Here is a 21243-nt window from a genome sequence, read left to right as displayed (position 1 = left end):
ACAAAAAGAACACGTGTTTTCATATTGCACTTTTAACTTAGCCATAGATCGGTGAAATCGTCGTGGACTAAAGGATAAGACGTCCGGTGCTATCGTATCGGGCCATGCACCGGTGTTCCAATCCTGCAGGTGGGTACCAATTTTTTTAATGAAATACGTACTCAATAAATGTTCACGATTGTCTTCCACGGTGAAGGAATACAATCGTGTAATAAAAATCAAAACCCGCAAAATTGTAATTTGCGTAATTACTGGTGGTAGGACCTCTTTTGAGTCCGCACGGGTAGGTATTACCTAACACCCTGCCTATTTCTGCCGTTGCAGCCGTTGTAACTATTCTGAGACCTTAGAACTTATATCTCAAAGTGGGTGGCGCATTTACGTTGTAGATGTCTATGAGCTCCAGTAACCACTTAACACTAGGTGGGCTGTAAGTTCGTCCACCCATCTAAGCAATAAATAAAAATGTTTTCTTCTGTGTTATGGGTGCCGGAACATTGTCCGGACAGCTGTGAATGCTGTCCAAACTCGCAGACTCCCGGGGCTTGTGGCGTATAGCGAAGAAGCCTTTTTTCTTAATGTATTCTTTGGCGTAAAATAAAAGTTGCAAATTACAACAATCGTTTGAAACTTTTCATTCTATGAAGGGACTTCGGCTCTGTGTTTTGCGCCATATGTTCCATGGGGAGTGCTCTGAATTATTCGAGATGATCCCTTCATTTTTACCATCACATGTTCTCTACTGGAGCATAATTTATCCATGCTATTTGGAATCGCTACGTTTATCCAATTTTTCCAGAGATCTTTCTTACCATATGTCGTTGGAATGATCGCCCCCTCTTTCCTACACCACCTTTCAATGCATAACATTAGTACAATGAGGGGAGTGCTCTGTTTGTGTTTGGCACCGTATGTTCCATGGGGAGTGCTCTGAATTGTTCGAGATTATCCCTTCATTTTTATCATCACACGTTCTCTACTGGAGCATAGTTAATCCATGCTATTTGGAATCGCTATGTTTATCCAATTTTTCCAGAGATCTTTCTTACCATATGCCGCTGGAATGATCGCCCCTGCTTTCCTACACTACGTTTCAAGGCACAACACCAGTACAATGTGGATCGTTAAAGATGTTGACAATTTGGCTTTTGACAATTTAGACTTTTTATGTTGATCAACGGCTACGACGAACGACATATTATCCAGAACTTTCCATTCATAGAATCATGACAATGTAAATTGAAAGAACCCTAATAAATGTAATCAGTCAAGTGCTTTTCAATTAATACATATAAAATTGTTTTACAATGTGAAGATAGTGATGACAGAGTTGTGAGTAATGATACTATTTTTTTCCTTAACACGTCACGTATGACGTCAAGCACTTTTGGGATGATTACGACAAAGGGAAGATCTTTCACCGAGCGGGTGAAATTTTTCGGTTGACCGACTGTACTTGTATATATGCAAGCTTATCTTGATTAAGTTCTAAGCGAGATTCAGGTATCTGTCAAATATCCTTTGTTCTACCTAGTCAGGTCATAAGTATTGTCACACAGTAAAAACTTTTCTTTTAGAATGCTGGCCACAAAAAAGTTTATTGAATTCGAATTTCGAATTGTTCATGAAAATAAAAATGTATAACTTTTAGAATTTTACTCATTTTTAAATATGGAGTGGACGCTTAAAGAAGACCGTGTTGTTATTGCGTTGCATCGTTGCGGTTACGCGCCAATTCAAATCTTTAACATACTGAAAAATTTTAATATAACCAAAAGATTCGTTTATCGTACCATCAAACGACACAATGAAGACTCTAGTGTAGATGACAGGTCAAGAAGTGGTCGCCCTCGGTCTGTTAGAACTCCAGCAGTGATAAAAGCTGTGAAGGCGCGAATTCAAAGAAATCCCAAACGTAAGCAGAAACTGTTGGCCCTTCAGATGGGGTTAAGCAGAACCACGGTGAAAAGGGTATTAAATGAAGACTTAGGGCTTCGGGCATATCGAAGAAAAACAGGACATCGTTTGAATGCTCGTCTAATGGACCTGAGACTGAAGAGATGCCGCGCTTTGTTGAAGCGGTACGCGGGAAAAAAATATCGGGAAATTCTTTTTTCGGATGAAAATTTTTACCGTAGAAGAGAGCTACAACAAACAAAATGATAAGTTGTACGCACACAGTAGTGAAGAAGCGAGCAACCGTATTCCGCGTGTCCAACGAGGTCATTTTCCATCCTCGCTCATGGTATGGTTGGGAGTTTCTTATTGGGGCTTAACAGAGGTACATTTTTGTGAGAAAGGTGTAAAAACGAATGCAGTTGTGTATCAAAATACAGTCCTGACGAACCTTGTGGAACCTGTTTCTCATACCATGTTCAATAACAGGCACTGGGTATTCCAACAAGATTCGGCGCCAGCTCACAGAGCGAAGAGCACACAAGACTGGCTGGCGGCGCGTGAAATCGACTTCATCCGGCACGAAGACTGGCCCTCCTCTAGTCCAGATTTGAATCCGTTAGATTACAAGATATGGCAACACTTGGAGGAAAAGGCGTGCTCAAAGCCTCATCCCAATTTGGAGTCACTCAAGACATCCTTGATTAAGGCAGCCGCTGATATTGACATGGACCTCGTTCGTGCTGCGATAGACGACTGGCCGCGCAGATTGAAGGCCTGTATTCAAATCACGGAGGTCATTTTAAATAAACTTTAGTGTCATAAGAATCTATGTTTTGTTAAGTTCATTTTGGTATATGAATGGTTACATAATGAATAAACTTGTTTCAATTATTTTACATTAAACATGTGACAGAATTTATGACCTGACTAGGTATAATAACTACCGTCACAAACGTGCTCGAAGTTTTGTCACTGCGTTTTAATGAAGTAGCTTTCGTTTAAGTGATAATTGGCAATATTGGAAACCACCAACGCATATCACAAGTTGACCTCTGGATCAAAAGATACCGGGTGTGACCCGGATACCGGAAGATACCGGAAGATACCTTACAGAAAATGTGGCGTACTGTCATCGTCTTTTAATGGTCATACAGTTAATCACAAGTAACGTTGAACGATTATTTCAAAAGATATTTTTTACTTGCACTTATAACTTTTAGTGAACTATTCGAACGATTCTCAACCTGTGATACGCGCTGGCGGTACGCGACGTCCCATAATCGGTACGGTACGGGTTAGTTATATTAGTAATGGTGGATAAACTGGTTATTGGTTTTTTCCTACCTATGGAGTCATGCTAGATTCACCGAACAAGTAGGTGAGCCTACAGGGTTCTAAATTGTGACGTTGCTAACACTAGGCCTAGCAAGAGCAGTGCTTCGCAGAATCTGTCATCCGATCGGAAACGCGACCCACTGAGAAGATCCGGCGAGGAACCAGTGGGCTGTGTCTGAGGGTTAATTTGCTCGCCGAACTCTTCGTCGTGATCGACGATCTCGATGAGGACGGTGACCGGTGTTTGAGGGCTCTAAAAGCACCGAGAGTGGATCCGGGGGATCCGATTCTGGGGTCGCATAGGAGTGTTATTCGTAAAAGTAATGTAATTAAGGAAACGAAAAAAGTTTGGGAAGCACTAAACTTCTCTCAATTCCCACTAGCGAACAATCACTTTTCAATTTCTATTAAGTGTGGTTTTTGTTTTCATTCTAGCTAGCGCAGGTGACGCGAAATTAACGCGACTTCCCGGCGAGTTCTCGCTTGTCATCTAGAATAATCCCAACAAATTTTATTTCTATTCACACGATGAAATCATTTGACGTAATCTCGATGATTATTGCCGTATTAATTTTTTTTAATTGCCAATAAAATATACGAGCTCCTTTGGCGGTTCGATTCGTATATAATATTCGCAATCGTTGATCGACGATAAGATTGTTATCTTTATTAAACGCTAGATCCAAACATCAACTATAGGAAGCGTTTGGAAATCCTTCAAGGTGTTTCGAGTCAGTGACCTCTATGACGAAAATAACCGCGAAAATCGTTCGTGTCAACTGTCAGTCGAGTCCATTACGAGGGATGTTGTTATTTGCTTGTCTGATTCCAGCGACATTTTTTCAATTTTACAAGAGAACTATTTAGTTTCAAATTTGGAAAAAAAATATCATAACAAAAAGCTTCACAATGGAGTAAACTTAATTGAAGTTCAATTAAAAACATCGAACTGTTGATGCTAATACCCAAATAAAACGGTACTTTAATTACAAAGATAAATGTCGCTTATACCAAACACCCTTTCAACCTCGATATCGTGATATATAAAATTTTACAAAAATGAAAATTTAGTACTTAAGACGCAGGCCCAGAGGACGCAGGCCCAGAGGACGCAGTCCCACGAGAAGGATAGACCAAATTCGATCTTGTCTGGACGCCAAGCTCCACGATGCCCTCCACGAGGCCAAGGATCGCAGCAGATGGAGAACAATCGTACAATAGAGGTTGATTCAGCGGGGGAGCCACGACCCTCAGTAATGAGGAGAACGACGCAAGGAGGAGGAGTATTTAAGACTAATTTTTACGGTTTTTTCTATTGTCCGTATATTATTTCCGACCTTTGAATACATTATAGTTTTCGTGGTCACGAACGACTGTTTTGAATTTTAATTTTGTCTGCGAATTGTTAAAACCCGAGAAAATACTCAAAAAACCGACTGGAATAATAATGCGTTTCAGTTTGAAGGGCCGTTGTACTGTGAAAATAGAGACTACAACTCATATCTCAAGGTGGGTGGCGGCATTTAGATGTCTATGGGCTCCGGTAACCACTTAACATCAGGTGGGCCGTGAGCTAGCCCACCCATCTAAGCAAAAAATTACCAAAATAATCAACAAAAAAAAGGTTTTGTCGTCACATACGAAAAATACATTCGAATGGATAATCTCCTTTTTTTAAGAAGGTTAAAGTAATTACCAGCGTTCATGAACATAACATTAATTTCGCCTTCAAACTTGAGACATAAGGTCGAAATTTGCTCTTACTGTCTACATTTCAGTGTTAAGAAGCAGGATACAAGCAGGATAGTGGTACCTACCGGTCCGAGATCACGACATGCCCTACCTATAAAGGCTACTTTGTGATTTTAGGATGTTGGTATCTATTTATATATTAATAATAAGTGAAGCAAAAACTTAGTAGCCCTTTTTACGAAAATCGTGCCGACGGAGGGGTATGAAATTTCCCACACTTATAGAGGAGTGATTAATGCTATTTTTTTTCTTAATTATGCATAAAAAATACATTAAATCAATAAAAAATACATTACACATGCTACCATGTATTTGACACACACACGGGATCCTCCAAAAAGTCCACTGAAAAAGTCTCAGTAAATAACCACAATTTTACTGAGATTATATTTCATCCCCTATCATCCCATCTCATTTCATTTCACTTCATATTATCATTTTTCATAAAAAAAAGATTAGGCTGTATAGTACGATACCTTTGCCTTCCCAATCGGAAAAGTAGAACTACTACTACATAAAGAAGTAAAGTCTTTAACAATAGAACCGTATTAACGTTCAAACTTATAAAATAACTACTAGATGGCCACTAGTAATAATTAAAAGTTGTCCACTCTCGAACAAATCCCCAAGTCGAGGGTGTACATAAACATCATATTCGGCCTGTTTTCTCCAAGCACTGCTTAGTAAATAAAATTTTAACTTACAGCTTTGCGAATTTAGGCATAGTTATATAGATATAGAGTTGTAATCTAACAAATAGATAAATAAATAGAGTAGAGATAAGGATATTGATAACGTATACATAGATTTACCGTACAATAGAACGTAAATAGCTTTAAGCATATATAGTATACACTTTCGCCTTATTATTTCCCGATAGTTTTAAGACTAACATATAACTTCAATGAACACGCGCCCGGCCAGCGTCCCGAAACCATATCATTGTAACAAACAGCATTTATCTGTGTTCGGGACCGGGCGTTTTGCTTATACGGGCGCGTACTATAGATTAAGCATAGAATGAGTAATAAGTTTTCACTGGTGGTAGGACCTCTTGGGGGAGTCCGCACGGGTAGGTACCACCGCCCCACCTATTTCCGCCGTAAAGCAGTAATGCGTTTCGGTTCGAAGGGTGGGGTAGCCGTTGTAACTATACTGAGACCTTAGAACTTATATCTCGAGGTGCGTGGCGCGTTTACGTTGTAGATGTCTATGGGCTCCAGTAACCACTTTACACCAGGTGGGCTGTGAGTTCGTCCACCCATCTAAGCAATAAAAAAAAATAATAATAATATGTATCGATAGGGAATAAGATAGAATAGTAAAGTATAAGGCATCTAATAGCTATTTTAATAAAGGTCTGGCAGCCGGGAGAACCTTATCGTTCAATTGGTAGTGTTTTTGTAATAACATAATTTAGGGTATGCTGTTTAATTTAGGGTAGGACGAGGGTTTATTGGGGTTGTATTTAGATGAGCTCACAGCCTATGTAATAATAAGTGTATAGCAAAGCCTATGAACGTCTTAACTTGAACATCAACTCATTAATCCCCCGAGACATCGGGTTGTATGTTCCGGTAGCTTCTCTATGAAAATGTGCTATGTATTAACTTCTCTACGAATGTTACATGCATAAACTTTTCTCTTAAGTTTTTACGGCTCACTATTTAAGAAGCTCGAAAGTTTGCCCGCGGAATATGATTCTATGACCGGGTATTAGTTACGAAAATGTAACCACGTATGACGAACTATAATTTTCTTATTAGGGATAGTTAAGTCTACAACATTATAATATTTTATTTAAAACAAAATGTACAAAAACAGGTTTAAAAAAACAAATTTATTTCTTATAATCATCGGTGGCCAACAAACGTAAAGCAATCATAAAACTAATTACTATGGCTTATCATCAGCTACGTGGATCGGTAAGTTCATTCCAGATACTGAAGCTTCAACGGGCTTAATCGAAACATCCGTGCATGCCCAGAATGTCTCCTGATTCCCGCATCCCAGAGCCCCAGTTCCGTTGGGGCAAACACCCCAGTTGTTACCGGCTGTGTACGTCCATTGTAGGACGCAGTGATCACATGAGACCCCCGCAGGAAGCCGATACCTCACGTTGTAACGACCACTGCTCTTTGGGTAATACTTTGTGCCGCCATCTTCTAATTCCAGGAGGTATTTCTCGAAGCATTCCTGTTCGTTATTGCTGGGATCGGTGCATAGTTTGAATTCCCAATAGCCGCGGTGGTAGGCGGTTATCTCGACGGTGGTGTCGATGACCTGTCCCGAGGAGTACTTCGCAACGATGACGCCATTACCGTAGGCACCGCCCAACTCGTGCGGCCGAGGAGGCGAATCATCGTATGGATCGCCACAAATGCCGCATCTGTTTATTTATTTTTGGTTAGATTATCGATGATTAAACTATAATGAATTTGATGAGCGCTGTAAATTGAATCTTATAGCAAACCGACCGGTACGTCACTCTCGCGGCCGTATGCCCGCTCGCTATACATAGTTAGTATCTATGTCCATCTTTTTTAACAGTGTATAATCTATGTTCCGGGCGCTTCCGTTTTGAGTGTGATTAGCGTGCGCCCGCGTCTAAATGTAATTATCGTTTAAAATTGAAAATTGTTTGTGTTAAAGAAAGATTAAAATTCGAAATTCGATGCTGGTGACTAACCCATAGTTTTAAATACTCCTGAGATCTACCCCTCACTATAATCTCAATTTATCTTGTTTGTTTGAATGACATAAATGGGTATGGTACTATTTGCATATTGCCGGATTTAGTATTATAGGTAATATTTAGCCGGATCAATAGTTTTAACGTGCTATTCATCTAATCTCTACGTATATTTTTTCTTGTGAAACTTTTTTCTTGTATTTTGTACCGTATGTTCCTTGGGGAGTGCTCTGAGGAATTGTTCGAGAAGATACCTTCATCTCGTTTTTACCATCGCACCGCTCGCCACCGGAGTAGAGTTCATCCATACTACCTGGAGCCACTGCGGTCATCCACAGTGCATTTCCAGAGGTCTTTTTTGCCACCTACCATCCAGCTATGGAACGAGCTCCCCTCCACGGTGTTTCCCGAGCGCTATGACATGTCCTACTTCAAACGAAGCTTGTGGAGAGTATTAAGCGGTAGGCAGCGGCTTGGCTCTGTCCCTAACATTGCTGAAGTTCATGGGCGACGGTAACCACTCACCATCAGGTGGACCGTATGCTCGTCTGCCTATAATGACGTGAATAAAAAAAAATACTAACTGACTTTTTGTTTTCCTCTTTTTTGCCCTTATTAAGCTTATTATTGCGGTCGCTACGTAGCAGCATGTCCTCTTTTTCTATTTAAGCATTCATATGTCATCTCTCCAAGCTCACACCCATCGCTCGCGTCTCGCTGCTGTTAATTTTTTGAGATGTAGTTTTATGGTACACTTACTTTCCATTATTAGTTTCCCATTGACGATGGAAGCCGCCGCAGTTGTTGCCGTCGTCGTCGTAGTTGATTCTGGTGCCGAAGCCGGCACGCCAGGCCGAAGCCCGAGATGCGGGCTTCACCACCCTGCCGTGTGCACGAACAGTCGCCAACAGGGCAACGAATACAAGGAAATATGACAACTGCATCTGGAATCAAAATTTATTTAGCACTAGCTGACCCGGCAGACGTCGTGGTGCCTCAATCGATAAATAAAAGACCTAAGCTTTTGTATAAAATAAACTTAAAACAAACAAAAGGAATCCTTCCGACGGGGGACACATCAAAGGAAAATCAAAATCGATATTTTTATTTCATTCCAAGCATTTTCATATTTATCTACCTTTTAAACCTTCTCTGGACTTCTACAAATAATTCAAGACCAAAATTAGTCAAATCGGTCCTGCCGTTCTTGAGTTTTAGCGAGACTAACGAACAGCAATTCATTTTTATATATATAGATTTTCTTACATTTACCTTTTTGTTTCTTATTGCTTAGATGGGTGGATGAGCTCACAGTCCACCTGGTATTAAGTGGTTACTGGAGCCCATAGACATCTACAACGTAAATGCGCCACCCACCTTGAGATATAAGTTCTAAGGTCTCAAGTATAGTTACAACGGCTGCCCCATCCTTCTAACCGAAACGCATTGCTGCTTCACGGCAGAAATAGGCGGGGTACCTACCCGTGCGGACTCATAAGAGATCCTACCACCAGTAAACTTCTATACAATGGTTGGGTTTTAAAAACTGTTACATTGTCTTCCGATTATTTTATTTTTATATCTATTGTAGGCTTACATGCGAATGAAACATTATTTGACACCATAATTGATAGTATGTAAGTATAGTCCATAGTTCATAGAAGTCGAGTTCATAGTTCAAATAAATGATTGAATGGACTCTCGTCAGTAATACCATCACTAAGCTTTTAAACCTAGCGATTGCCGGAGCCGTGGTTGCCACTCTGGGATCGCCGATCATTGGTATCAACAGTCGTAGCATAACTAATTTGGATATAAACTAACAGTAACCATTTTCCACAAGTCGGGTTTCTGATCTCTTCTATAGTTGGGAAAATAAATGATTCTGATCAATGATTAGGCACCATTCGGGGTATTTCAAATGTCAATATTATTTCTAGTCATGGTGTGAGGTTACTTCAAACTTAACAGAATCATAGAAATTTATAACATTTTTTCGCTGGAAATTTCGTAATTTTAAGTAAACTTTTTAAATCAATGCAAAATGTTTTATATCACACCTGACTTGGAACTCTAACGCAAAAAACGTTGCTTAGTGAACAGAGAATCCTATTGATGGAACGTTATGTGGACTACATTTGACTATTCTGCCGATTTCAGTCGCGATATTGAAGTCATTGTCCTAATGCCACTTAAACTTAGGTCACCTCTAAATTAGGTCGAAATTGGGCGGTGGTTTACATGTAGTGATCTCTTGACTAGGCTTATGAAAAAATCCTTTGCAAAAATAAGGTATTGGCAATAGAGTTCAAAGAAAAAATGAAAAACGTAGGTAGAACCATAGAGCTGAGACTTAAAGCCTATGCCTATTTACGTTGTTGATGTCTATGGGCCACATAGACAGCGAGCTTGCTCATCCAACTTTTCCTATAACTTAAAAGCGCTATATTAATGAAACTTACATTTCTTATGTTTTGTGTTGAAATTTGAAAACACTCGATATTACGAATTATCTAAACAATTTTACACGTTGACTATGATGAGCACTTAGGAGTGTCCCCTTTTATATACAAGAAATATTAATCATTCCCTTATCTTATTTCCTATGAAACGGAGAGGGGAATCATATACAATATATTTGTGTTTAATCCATCGATAATCATCGTATTATAAAATAATATAGTAATAAAATTATTAATTTGTTATTGTACCTCTGTTTAATTTTCTTTGTAATTTTTGTAATAAAACACATGCAGAACAATAAAAACATAGGTACTTAAACGCGCTGGATATAGACTGCTTGAAACCAGGCACTTTGAAATATGTGCTATATAGGAAATGTGTTAGGTCTATTTTCTTAGGGTGAGCTAATTACTACCTTCCTCGATTTTTATGCCGAACTCACTTGATCTTAGTCTAGTTATTGGTGATCCCTTAGGACCGTAATCTACTGGTACCATAGGGTTCTGATTTCGTCAGTGTCTTTTTTTTTTGCTCACCTATTCTATTAGCCTCGAGGGGTTTTTCTAGATTAACATCTAGTAGGTGAGCTCATGGGGCTCAAACCGGGAGTGTTGCTAACACTGGCCCTAGCAAGAGCAGTGCTTCGTAGAATCTACTACCGGATCAGAAACGCGACCCACTGAGAAGATTCGACGAGAAACTCAGTGGGCTGTGTCTATGGGTTAATTTACTCGTCGAGCCCTTCGTCGCAAGCGACGGGTTTGGTGAGGACGGTGACCGGTGCTTGAGGTACCTAAAAGCACCGTTAATAGATCGGGAGGATCCGAAATGACGTGTTTAGGGCGACGTCGACTGTTTATCATTCGGTCCACAGGAACAGATATGAATAGTGTCTCTATTTGAGATATCCGGTATTGGTCTGGGTCTGGGTGGACCTATGCTGAGATCGTTGAATGTGAAAGGTTCTAATTTTTTCACCCAATAAATCAAGCTTACAGGAATACATTTATGCCGTCAGAAGGGATACATTCTAAGGGTCGTAATACACTTGCCACAATGTACCAATGATCCGAAAAGGATAAATACACGGAGCCGGATCTGCCTTTCGATTTAGCGAATTATTTAGTATTTTTGTGTTACAAGACAAGGTTATTTGTTTTTATACGACTGCCCGAAAAAACTGTGTTTTTCTAGATTGTAGTAGAACTAGATGTGGGTACATGTATGTAGGAACGGAATGGAACGGATGGATGAATGACAGATATGTAGCATGACCGAGGGAGAGAAATAGGAGATGTCGTGTTAGGGGAGTAAGAAAGACGGCGAATGAATGCGGAACACCTAGTTTTATTTTTTAAGTGTGAGGAGGGTAGTTGCCGGACGCGACGGCTCGGCGAACAGACGCAGTGAAGTAACTCTGAAGACGTAAGACGTTTAGATTTTAGCGGCATAGACTAAGAACCACCACCACCCTGCCTATTTCTGCCGTGAAGCAGTAATGCGTTTTGGTTTGAAGGGTGGGGCAGCTGTTGTAACTATACTTGAGACCTTAGAACTTATATCTCAAGGTGGGTGGCGCATTTACGTTGTGGATGTCTATGGGCTGCAGTAACCACTTAACACCAGGTGGGCTGTGTTTTAAAAATTTAATTACATTTAATACAAACCATCAATAATATTGAAATAATATTTCAATATTATAATATTTTATTTGTTTCACATTGTTATAATATGGATCTTTGGAGTTAAGTTCTAATATTTATCTTTGGAGTCTGGAAGCGATTATTCTATTTTCGTATGTTTCGTTTCAGCATCCATAACACAGTAGAAAATTGTAGTTCTAAGGAGTTGAATTAAGATTGTTTGTATTTAAATTAACGTGAAGATATTTTTAAGGTTCCTTGGGGTTTTTTGAACTGCGGCGTATTCTATATTAAATCCTATATTAGTTGCGGTGGACACGAGTATGTGCGATGGATAGTCCAGCATATTTCTATCGAAAAGTAACTAAGTATGTGTTTTAATTTTAAGGGTAGCATAATTTCTATTAGAATTTTCAGTAATTTAGACAATTACACAGTGCTGAGATCTTGTTTCCGAAAGGGAAGCGGTGTCCAAGTATAGTGTCTCTGAATTCAGCTATTGGAGAAACCAGCGAAGCGAGAGTTAGTTGCGGGGGTATACCCCAGGTGTACTCTGCCTAATCATGTCCAACCCAGGCGACATGTCTTGTCGGTGTTTTAAGTCGAACTTGTCGAATTCGTTGACTCCGAGGATGAGTTTGACGAGCGAACTAGCCCATAGACACACCCCACTGTGTTTCTCGCCGGATCTTCTCAGTGGTTCGCTCGGTAGTAGATTCAGCAAAGCACTGCTAAGGCCAGTATTAGTAATTCTCTCAGGTTGGGCCCGTGAGCTCACCTACTGGTCCGCGCGAAGTTGGAATAGACCTTTGGCCTACCAAGGATTGGGTAGGGAAAAAATTACCGGCCCAAACAAAATACAGAAATATAACGTGCCTTCATGAGTCACCACAACGTACCTATATTTAAGTTATTTTTTATTTAATACCGAGAGGTATATCGGCCGATATGTTTAATGTATAATATCTCCAAAAATGTCTGGGATGAGGTTCATATACTGTGGTTTCTGAGCGGTTTGACTTGTCCATTTTCAAAATTCCAATGATCCAATTCAAAGGATCCTTTAGAGCGTCTCAGTTTTCCCCTATCATTGTCGGTTTCCATGAGCGACGATGATCTTGATTAATGTTATGCATCAGCAGAACTGTATACTCGTCGATTTTTTGAAGGCAATAAATATAAATATTTTATTTAATACTTAGATTCTCTTTGAGAATGATGGATCGTGGAATGCCGAGATATGACAGCAAGCAGAAGAGAATGAGAGTATGAGAAGATAAACGTTAAAAAAAATAAAACAGTTTTCATGGCTAATTAATTTAATAAAACATACTTATTATTAACACAATTATATCGCTTATTTGATAATCGAACTTATTCCTAAATTAATACTTATGGTCAATTCAATCCCTGTTCAAAATTGAAGCTACATTTAATTTTATCATTTCAATTCAAGTAATCACCCGTTTTTCAATGGGGTCCAAAAGGTATTTGTAAAACTGCAGTTGATTAAAGCTATATCAGTGTCACACCACTAAATTATAATTACCAGAAGAAAAAAATTGTTAACGCAAATTTATCGTCACAAGTCGTTCAATATCATCTTATCAGCTTTGTTGTTATTTTTTTAATGTTAATTTTTGGTTGGTTGGTCGGTTTACGGATTTTCCCGTGAAGTAGTTACAGGGGCACGACGATATTAATACTTCCCAAGAGGCTCAGTTTAATCTCAGTTGTATACTCACGAATATATGTATTTCTCGCCGAACCCGTCGCTTGCGACGAAGGGCTCGGCGAGTAAATTAACCCACAGACACAGCCCACTGAGTTTCTCGCCGGATCTTCTCAGTGGGTCGCGTTTCCGATCCGGTGGTAGATTCTGTGAAGCACTACCCTTGCTAGGGTTAGTGTTAGCAACGACATCAGGTTTGAGCCCCGTGAGCTCTCAAGCTTAGGTAGGAGAAAAAAAACACGACTATGTTATTGCAGGATGAAAAGGAAACTTCATTTCGGAATTGCTGCATTAAATTATAGGCACGAGAGCATGTCGCGCGCGACCTATGATTTAAGTTGCGTTGGAAAGAGCGCGAAAGTGAATCGTTGCAAAATGAATCAATTCAAACGTTGTCCAGGTAACTAACTGCCTGTGTTGTAGGACGTATTGAACAAAATATTCGACAGTACTTGCACAATTACTTTTATCGTTGATATGCCCAGTGTCAGCAGCCGATAACGAGAAGCTTTGTATCGATTTTGGATTTAATAAAAAATGCATCAAACGCGCATCAGTCCAGTTGTTCGTGAGCGCATCAAGATTTTTTGCAGCAGGATCTTAATGAAGATGTTTTTGTTGATGATGATTTGTATTTTCTCACTGAAGGCAATCAGCAGAATATTTTGGTAAAAAATAATCCATAATATATATAAAAATGAATTTCTGTTCGTTAGTCTCGCTAAAATTCGAGAACGGCTGGACTGAGTGGCTAATTTTTTGGTCTTGAATTATTTGTAGAAGTCCAGAGAAGGTTTAAAAGGTAGATAAATATGAAAACGCTCGGTTGAATAAAAATAACAATTTTGTTTTTCCTTTGTAGTGTCCCCTGTCGGACGGCCTCCTTTTGTTTGTTTTAAGTTTATTTTATACAAAAGTTTAGGTCTTTTATTTATCGATTGAGACACTACGAAGTCTGCCGGGTCAGCTATAATAAATAAAAGTATGTCCGCATTCAGCGCCAAATCAGCATCTGTAAGTAATACTGCAATTTTAAACTTTGACAAGATTAAATTTCACTCTTGACATTTATCGAGAAGTCTAAAAAAAACATTACCTTCTTCTGTTTATGAGGTTTCGATTTCTTCTTGTTCTTATGTTTTCGTTTCTTCCCTTTTATTTTATTTAAATTTGTATTGATTTTCGATGGCCCTGAGTCGTTATTCAAGTGAAATTGATCTGTGGACAAATAAAATTAAGGTACATTTTGCTTATTTGATCCGGACGATAGTTGACTTGCGCAATGACGAAAGCTAGTTGTCTTGATTGATAGACGAGCCCATGGTCCATCTCATTCGTCTGGTAGTGTTTGAGTAGTCATTAGAGGGGCCAAACGCGGTAGGCAGCGGCTTGGCTCTGCCCTGGCATTGCTGAAGTCCGTGGGCGACGGTAACCACTCACCATCAGGTGGGCCGTATGCTCGTCTGCCTATAGAGGCAATAAAAAAAAAACCGTCTCTAGAGTTCACGAACAGTCTGACACGTACTCGAATGCATTGAAATGTGTTCTATCATATCCATCAGGCTGCAATGCGTGAGGGCTTCGTGGCAGAAACAAAGTGAACGGTTGCACGGGCTCACAACATTCTCTCTAAGAGCAGAGGAAACTGGGTTAGGAAAAATATGTCAAGGATATTATTAAAACGAAGAAATTTTAAGGAAATGGAAACTAGAATAGATTTTATTTGTAGTAGGGTGGTGAGTCATCACGGGTTGGCTCTATCTCCATTGTTCCGGTTTTAAAGGTAGAACTGCTGATAAACATTAAAACTGTAACGCCAACAATAGAAAAGAAAAACACATCGTCAATAAGTACTTTCAATAAATAGTTTCTTTATAGTAGAAAACAAAGTGTTAATTGGTAAATAAACCTAGCTATCTATAGCCTCTTTATATTATTTTGCACGGTAAAACCTCAGTGTTACCGTTGTTTTAGATTACATTAATATCTAATCTGCTGATCAACTGATTATTTTTAGATTGTCTCATAAAAAAAAAACTAAGCAAAAATACAGCAATTGTCGATAATGACATTGAAATCTATTTAGGAATGACGTTTAGGCACTACAGCGAGTCATGACGTCATGGTCGTCACACAAATTCTATGCGAGAGAGAGAGACAGAGCATTCCCTCTCAATCCAAACCATAGATAAGAAAACGTCATATCTCGAAAATTTATTACCGCTTAAAATGTTTATTTTTACTGCCACTCTGTGCTAAAGAAAATACGGTTAACCTGATGATGAGTGTCACCGTCGATCATGGACATCGAGAGCTCAGTCAGGGTCTGTGTCTACTGTAAAGCTGTTAATTTTTTCTTTACGAAGGAAGACATTGGTAGGTCAATTATTGGTGGCCCGAAGGCCTTTCCAGTTTTTAATCAGGACAGGTAGGCGAGCACGGGCTCAGGTAGGAGGGGTGGGATCTGCTAACAGCTACCGGAGCGCTTCCAACTTTTTTTTATCCCTATCTATTCTTTGGTAGCCTAAGAGGCTATTTCAATTATATCCGGACGGGTAGGTGAGCTCACGGGCTGAATCTGCGAGAATTTGCTAACACTAGCCCTAGCAAGAACAGTACTTTGCAGAATCTACCACCGGATCGGAATCGCGACCCACTGACAAGATTCGGCGAGAAACTCAGTGGTCTGTGTCTATGGGTTAGTTCGCTCGTCGAACTCTTCGTGGCTCCGGTCACTGTTCTCGTCGAAGCACGGCTCTTGCTAGGGTTCGTGTTAGCAACGTCCTCAGGTTTGAGTCCCGTGAGCTCACCTACTAGTTGAGGTTCCGCTGAAATAGCCTCTGAAGGCTACCTGATTAGGTAGGAAAAAAAAAAAAACTCTTCGTCGGAGTTGACGAGTTCTACGAGGAGCCTCCAGCCTAACAACTTAAAGGCATCTACTTCCGTAGCGGTAAATTTAGAGCTCTGTGGTCACTGTTTGACGCACCAATAATCAATTGAAGCTTCATGGAAATATTCCGTAGTCTATGTTTATATAAGCCATATGTTCGATACCTAGTAAACGAGACACGATTGAGGATCGGTGTCGAGAGGCAGATTCCTATTTCGAGTACGCATCGCTATTTCAACGTTTCAAATCAAATCAAATCAAATTTTTTTTATTCAACGTAAATGAAAGTACATACTTGTTGAACGTCAAAAGAGCTACAGCCAATTCACAAAAACTAGCCTCCATCCCGAGAAGAACTGGCAAGAAACTAAGCGGGCATGTCTTTTTTTTTTAAATATTAGATTTTTTTTAAATATTCATTTTTACAATGACTATTATAACGTAACAATTATTACAATATTGAAATGCCCGGAGCGAGCAACTCATTCCCACTCTGTGCAATCTTCTAGAAGAAATGAACAGACAACGTAATAACTTTAATTAAATTTTGAACTTTCTAACCCGATAACCTTAAATCATTGAAGATTCGTTGTGACTTTCAATTTGTACTTTCTTTTCTATTGATTTGAGGTTATTTGGAACTACTCGAGTAAAGAGTACTTTTACTTTGTAGAAGGAAAATAGGTGAAGAATTTTGACATAGATCAGAAGAAAACGATTCCAATTTTTATATGTTGGATAGCACGAAAAAATGTCAATGGTTATTTAAAAAAAAAGCCTGTTGACAAATATAGGGAAATGCTGATTGGCTGTTTTTACATATAACATTCAGTGCGCAGCCTAAAGGATAAGACGCCTGGTATAATTGTACAATTGCATGGTTCAAATCGCGCTAGCATTTTTTACCATTTTATTAATAATAAAATATGTGTTCAACATAAGTTCACGAATGACTTCAACGAGTTATAAAATCGTGTAATAAAATCAAACCAAAAAAAAATCATAACTGGCGTAATTCCTAGTGTTGGGTTGTCGAGTGAGTGCGCATTAGTAGGTACCACGACTCCGCTTATTTCTGCCGCTACAGTTTACAGGGTGGGATAATCGTTGAAGGTAATATAGGACTAAACTTAGACTGACTTAGAGCTCATGTTTCAATGTGTGTTTCAACGTTGTTGATGTCTATAGGCTCTGGTAACCACTAAACACCTGGTAGACTTTGAGCTCATTTACCAGTCCAACCAATAAAATAAGAATCAGTAAATGAATTTGTAAATAATATTGTAACAATTCCACCTTCGGAATAGATTGTCATTATTGATTTAAAAATGAAACACCAAATGTCACTCACCTTGATGTACACCTATATATCCCCTGCTCAAATAGTAGAGCAACGGAGAGGCCTCAACAGGTCTACTTCCGATCCTCGATTTCCCTATAGATATATCAGAACAGGCCCCGAACTGCTCCTGGTTTCCGCAGCCCAATCCTTGAGTACCATTGCTGCACACTCCCCAGTTATTTCCGGCAGTATACCTCCACTGCAAGACACAATGCTCGCACACCAAGCCAGGGGGTAATCTGTAGCTCACATTGTACCTCACACTACCTTTCTTTGGGTAGTATTTAGTCCCCCCATTTTCTAGCTCAAGGGGGTATTGATCGAAGCAATCTTGCGCGTTGTCCTTTGGGTCAGGGCATAGTTTGAACTCCCAGAAGCCCAAATGTGAAGTGGTCAGGTGGACGGTCGCTGTGAAAACCGCCCCGGGATTGTAATGGGCCACTATGATGCCGTCTCCGTACCTTCCTCCGAGCTCGTGGGGTCGCGGTGTCGGCGCGTCGTACCGATCCCCGCAGATTCCGCATCTGTAATTTTATATATCTAATCACTAACCTAAATCGAATTCAACATTCTTGATTTTCATCACCTAATAATATTTAATAATATTTTATTAATATATTATATAATAATAGAAAGTGAAAATATTTTTGAATTATAGAATGTTAAGGAGCTATTTTAACCCTTATTTTGAAACATTCTTTATTGGTGCTTGCTTTGGCTTAAATAAGCCACACACACCCGTCGAATGATAAGCAGTAAGTACCTTCCGCGATTATAGCTCCACTGATGCCACATTCCGCCGCAGTTGACGCCGTCGTCGTCATAGTCTGGTTCTGTGGGGAAACCGGCACGCCAGGCCGATGCGCGCGAGGGAGGCGATTCAACACGACCGTGGGCTTCGATGGACGCCAACAACGATACCACGATGAACAGTGGAGACCACATCTAAGACGGATAGGTATTTAGTGGCGGTAAATCTTGTTTATCCCTAATTGTTATCAAAATAAACCGCTCAATTGTAAATGATATTGAAGTGTTTTAACCGTCTTTAAAAATAGGATGAGGTTATCAATTCGATTTCATTTTTTGTGTATTTTTCTTGGTGAATAGATCTTGATGATTATGTTTAATTTGAAAGCAGAAGCTTCTTATGTACTTTTTTGGCCCGCACGGGTAGGCACCACCACCTCGCCTATTTCTGCCGTGAAGCAGTAATGCGTTTCGGTTTGAAGGGTGGGGCAGCCGTTGTAACTGCACTGAGACTTTAGAACTTATATCTCAAGGTGGGTAGCGGCATTTACTTTGTAGATGTCTACGGGCTCACGTGACTACTTAACACCAGGTGGGCTGTGAGCTCGTCCAGCTAAGCAATTAAATGGTCCCATATAAATTTCATGAAGAATTGACTTTTTTTTAATTATCCTTTTAATTATAATGCATATTTAATTCAACTATATTGATGATGTTCACATTTGATGTTGCTAAAATAGCTTTTCTTTTTTGTATCATTTATCATATATAGCATATATACATATTTACTAAAAGTATTACATTTCTGTGGGGGGCACAAATAAAGATTATGAGTTTCGTCTCTGTGCACCCAAAATCAAACTATGTGTGTAAAAGTAAGAAGCACCATCTCAGTGAAATTATCCGCTGAAAGTGAAACAATTAAGGTGACGCCACAGTAGTAAGTGGAAAGATTTAAAGAGCAGCACCATAATACGCTTTACTTTTTTTCCTACCTATGCTAATAGCCTTGAGATATTATTTCAGCTTCTTGACGTGTAGTTGAGCTCGCGGGGCTCAAACCGAGAGAGTTGCTAACACTGGCTCTAGCAAGAGCAATGCTTCGCAGAATCTACCACCGGAACGGAAACGCGACCCACTGAGAGGATCCGGCGAGAAACTCAGTGGGCTGTGTCTGAGGCTTAATTTAGTCGTCGAGCCCTTCGTCGCAAGCGACGGGTTCGACGAGGACGGTGACCGGTGCTTGTGGTACTTAAAAGCACCGTTAATGGATCAGGAGGATCCGTAATGACGTGTTATGGGCAACACGCTTTACTCATTTTTAAATTACTATATTATTATATATATTCGTATCATTTCCACGGACTACACTAGCGCCATTTCGGCGAGTTTTCCAACAATAGCTTGCTGTTTACATATCGTCTTCTCGCATTAAAACTGTATAATTTCAAAACTTACTAATTTTACAGGAGAGTGTTTTAGAGGTTCAACATGTAATATTTTTAATATTAATGATATTTGCAGCATTTATTTTTTACCAGTTACATTATCTGTCTTTTAGAGTAAGTTAAAATTATGTATTAATTTTGTTAATAGTAGTCGAAACATAAGTACAACTAAAAAAACAAAACTACGCTCTTTTGACAGTATTTATGAGAAAAATACTGGTGATACCATATGTTTCCGCATATAAGACGTTATGGGCACTTTTTCAACTTGTCCCCTATACAAGATGATGGTCCTTACTTCTACCCCCCATACACAAAACAAAGAAACCTATAGTCTTGCTGATGTCTGCTGTCATTTTAATATCGGTTCAAAATGTTATGTAGTGGCATCTATAACCGGCAGTATTTACGTTGCGGCATCAATAAGCTACAGTGAATTTCATTGAACACGGTAATCAAATACGATTTCAGAATTATATAACGTAATTACGTAAAACAATAACAGATAATATTCGGTATAGACTATTGATATCGACTAATAACTGCAAAGGTGAATTGGGTAGGCGTTTCACTAATTAACTCGATAATAAGTAATACTCAAAAAGGAAAAATTATGATGCTAGTACGTAATAATGTATTCTGTTTACAACATCGAATATAGCACAAATATTACGTGTAAAATTATAAAAAAAAATATATTTTAATATTAATAGCTCATCATCACTTTAACCTATTAGGGCTATTTACGTGTGGTACCTTCTTCAAACGAGGCTTGCGGTGACTACACCTCCGTGCGCAGATGTCGGGGCTCTGCTCCTGGCAAAGCTGCTGTCCATGGGCGACGTTAATCACTGATCATCAGATGGGCCGTAAACTCGTCTGTCCATAAAGGTCATAAAAATTGTAATAATGTTTATATATTTAAACACAGACTCACCTTTAAATTTAACCGGTGGAAATTAAAAAAAAAACCCTTAGAAATACACAAAACAAAACATTACTAACGTAAATAACTAAAACGATATTAAATATAAAAAAAAATTCGTGCACTTTTTCAATTCAAATCGTATCGTACTAAAATGGCCGGTCCCAAATATATTTTGTCGTACACAAAATAGCTTAATGCGAATGCTTTGAATAGTAAATTCGGGAGAGAAATAATTTAAATATCGACAGAACTATCGTATTGTTTATATTATATATAATATTTTCCCGTACTAAGTGCCCTAACGCGGCTGGTATCCACGCCGCACTGAGCGCGTAAGTTTCGTTAACGCTCTCCTAAACTCATCGCATC

General features: G+C 39.2%; 3 protein-coding genes across 4 annotated transcripts in view; 1 reads left to right on the top strand and 2 right to left on the bottom strand.

Annotated features, from left to right (window-relative positions):
• Positions 1–21243, top strand: part of GSTs2 (glutathione S-transferase sigma 2) — a 469518-nt gene that overhangs the window by 96161 nt on the left and 352114 nt on the right. The window lies entirely within an intron of this gene.
• LOC114242423 (uncharacterized) lies at positions 6812–10232 on the bottom strand. Its single transcript, XM_028173566.2, has 3 exons — positions 10141–10232; positions 8438–8622; positions 6812–7375 (listed from the first exon to the last, which is right to left on the bottom strand). Exons 2-3 carry the CDS (start codon positions 8620–8622, stop codon positions 6883–6885), a joined length of 678 nt encoding a protein of 225 aa, XP_028029367.2. The 5' UTR covers positions 10141–10232; the 3' UTR covers positions 6812–6882.
• On the bottom strand, positions 13086–21200 carry LOC114242420 (uncharacterized). Of its 2 annotated transcripts, none has more exons than XM_089737993.1 (5): positions 20884–21200; positions 18512–18693; positions 17758–18272; positions 14613–14734; positions 13086–14528 (listed from the first exon to the last, which is right to left on the bottom strand). In XM_089737993.1, exons 2-5 carry the CDS (start codon positions 18691–18693, stop codon positions 14511–14513), a joined length of 837 nt encoding a protein of 278 aa, XP_089594119.1. In that variant the 5' UTR covers positions 20884–21200; the 3' UTR covers positions 13086–14510. The 2 variants fall into 2 exon arrangements, with proteins under 2 accessions (XP_089594119.1, XP_089594113.1); XM_089737987.1 differs by having other exon boundaries at positions 13086–14540; positions 20884–21199.

The sequence above is a fragment of the Bombyx mandarina genome, chromosome 03, assembly GCF_030267445.1.
Source record: "Bombyx mandarina strain Sakado chromosome 03, ASM3026744v2".
Taxonomy (NCBI): Eukaryota; Metazoa; Arthropoda; class Insecta; order Lepidoptera; family Bombycidae; genus Bombyx; species Bombyx mandarina.
The sequence above is the reverse complement of the archived record's forward strand: the minus strand, read 5'-3'. Positions and strand labels throughout refer to the sequence as shown.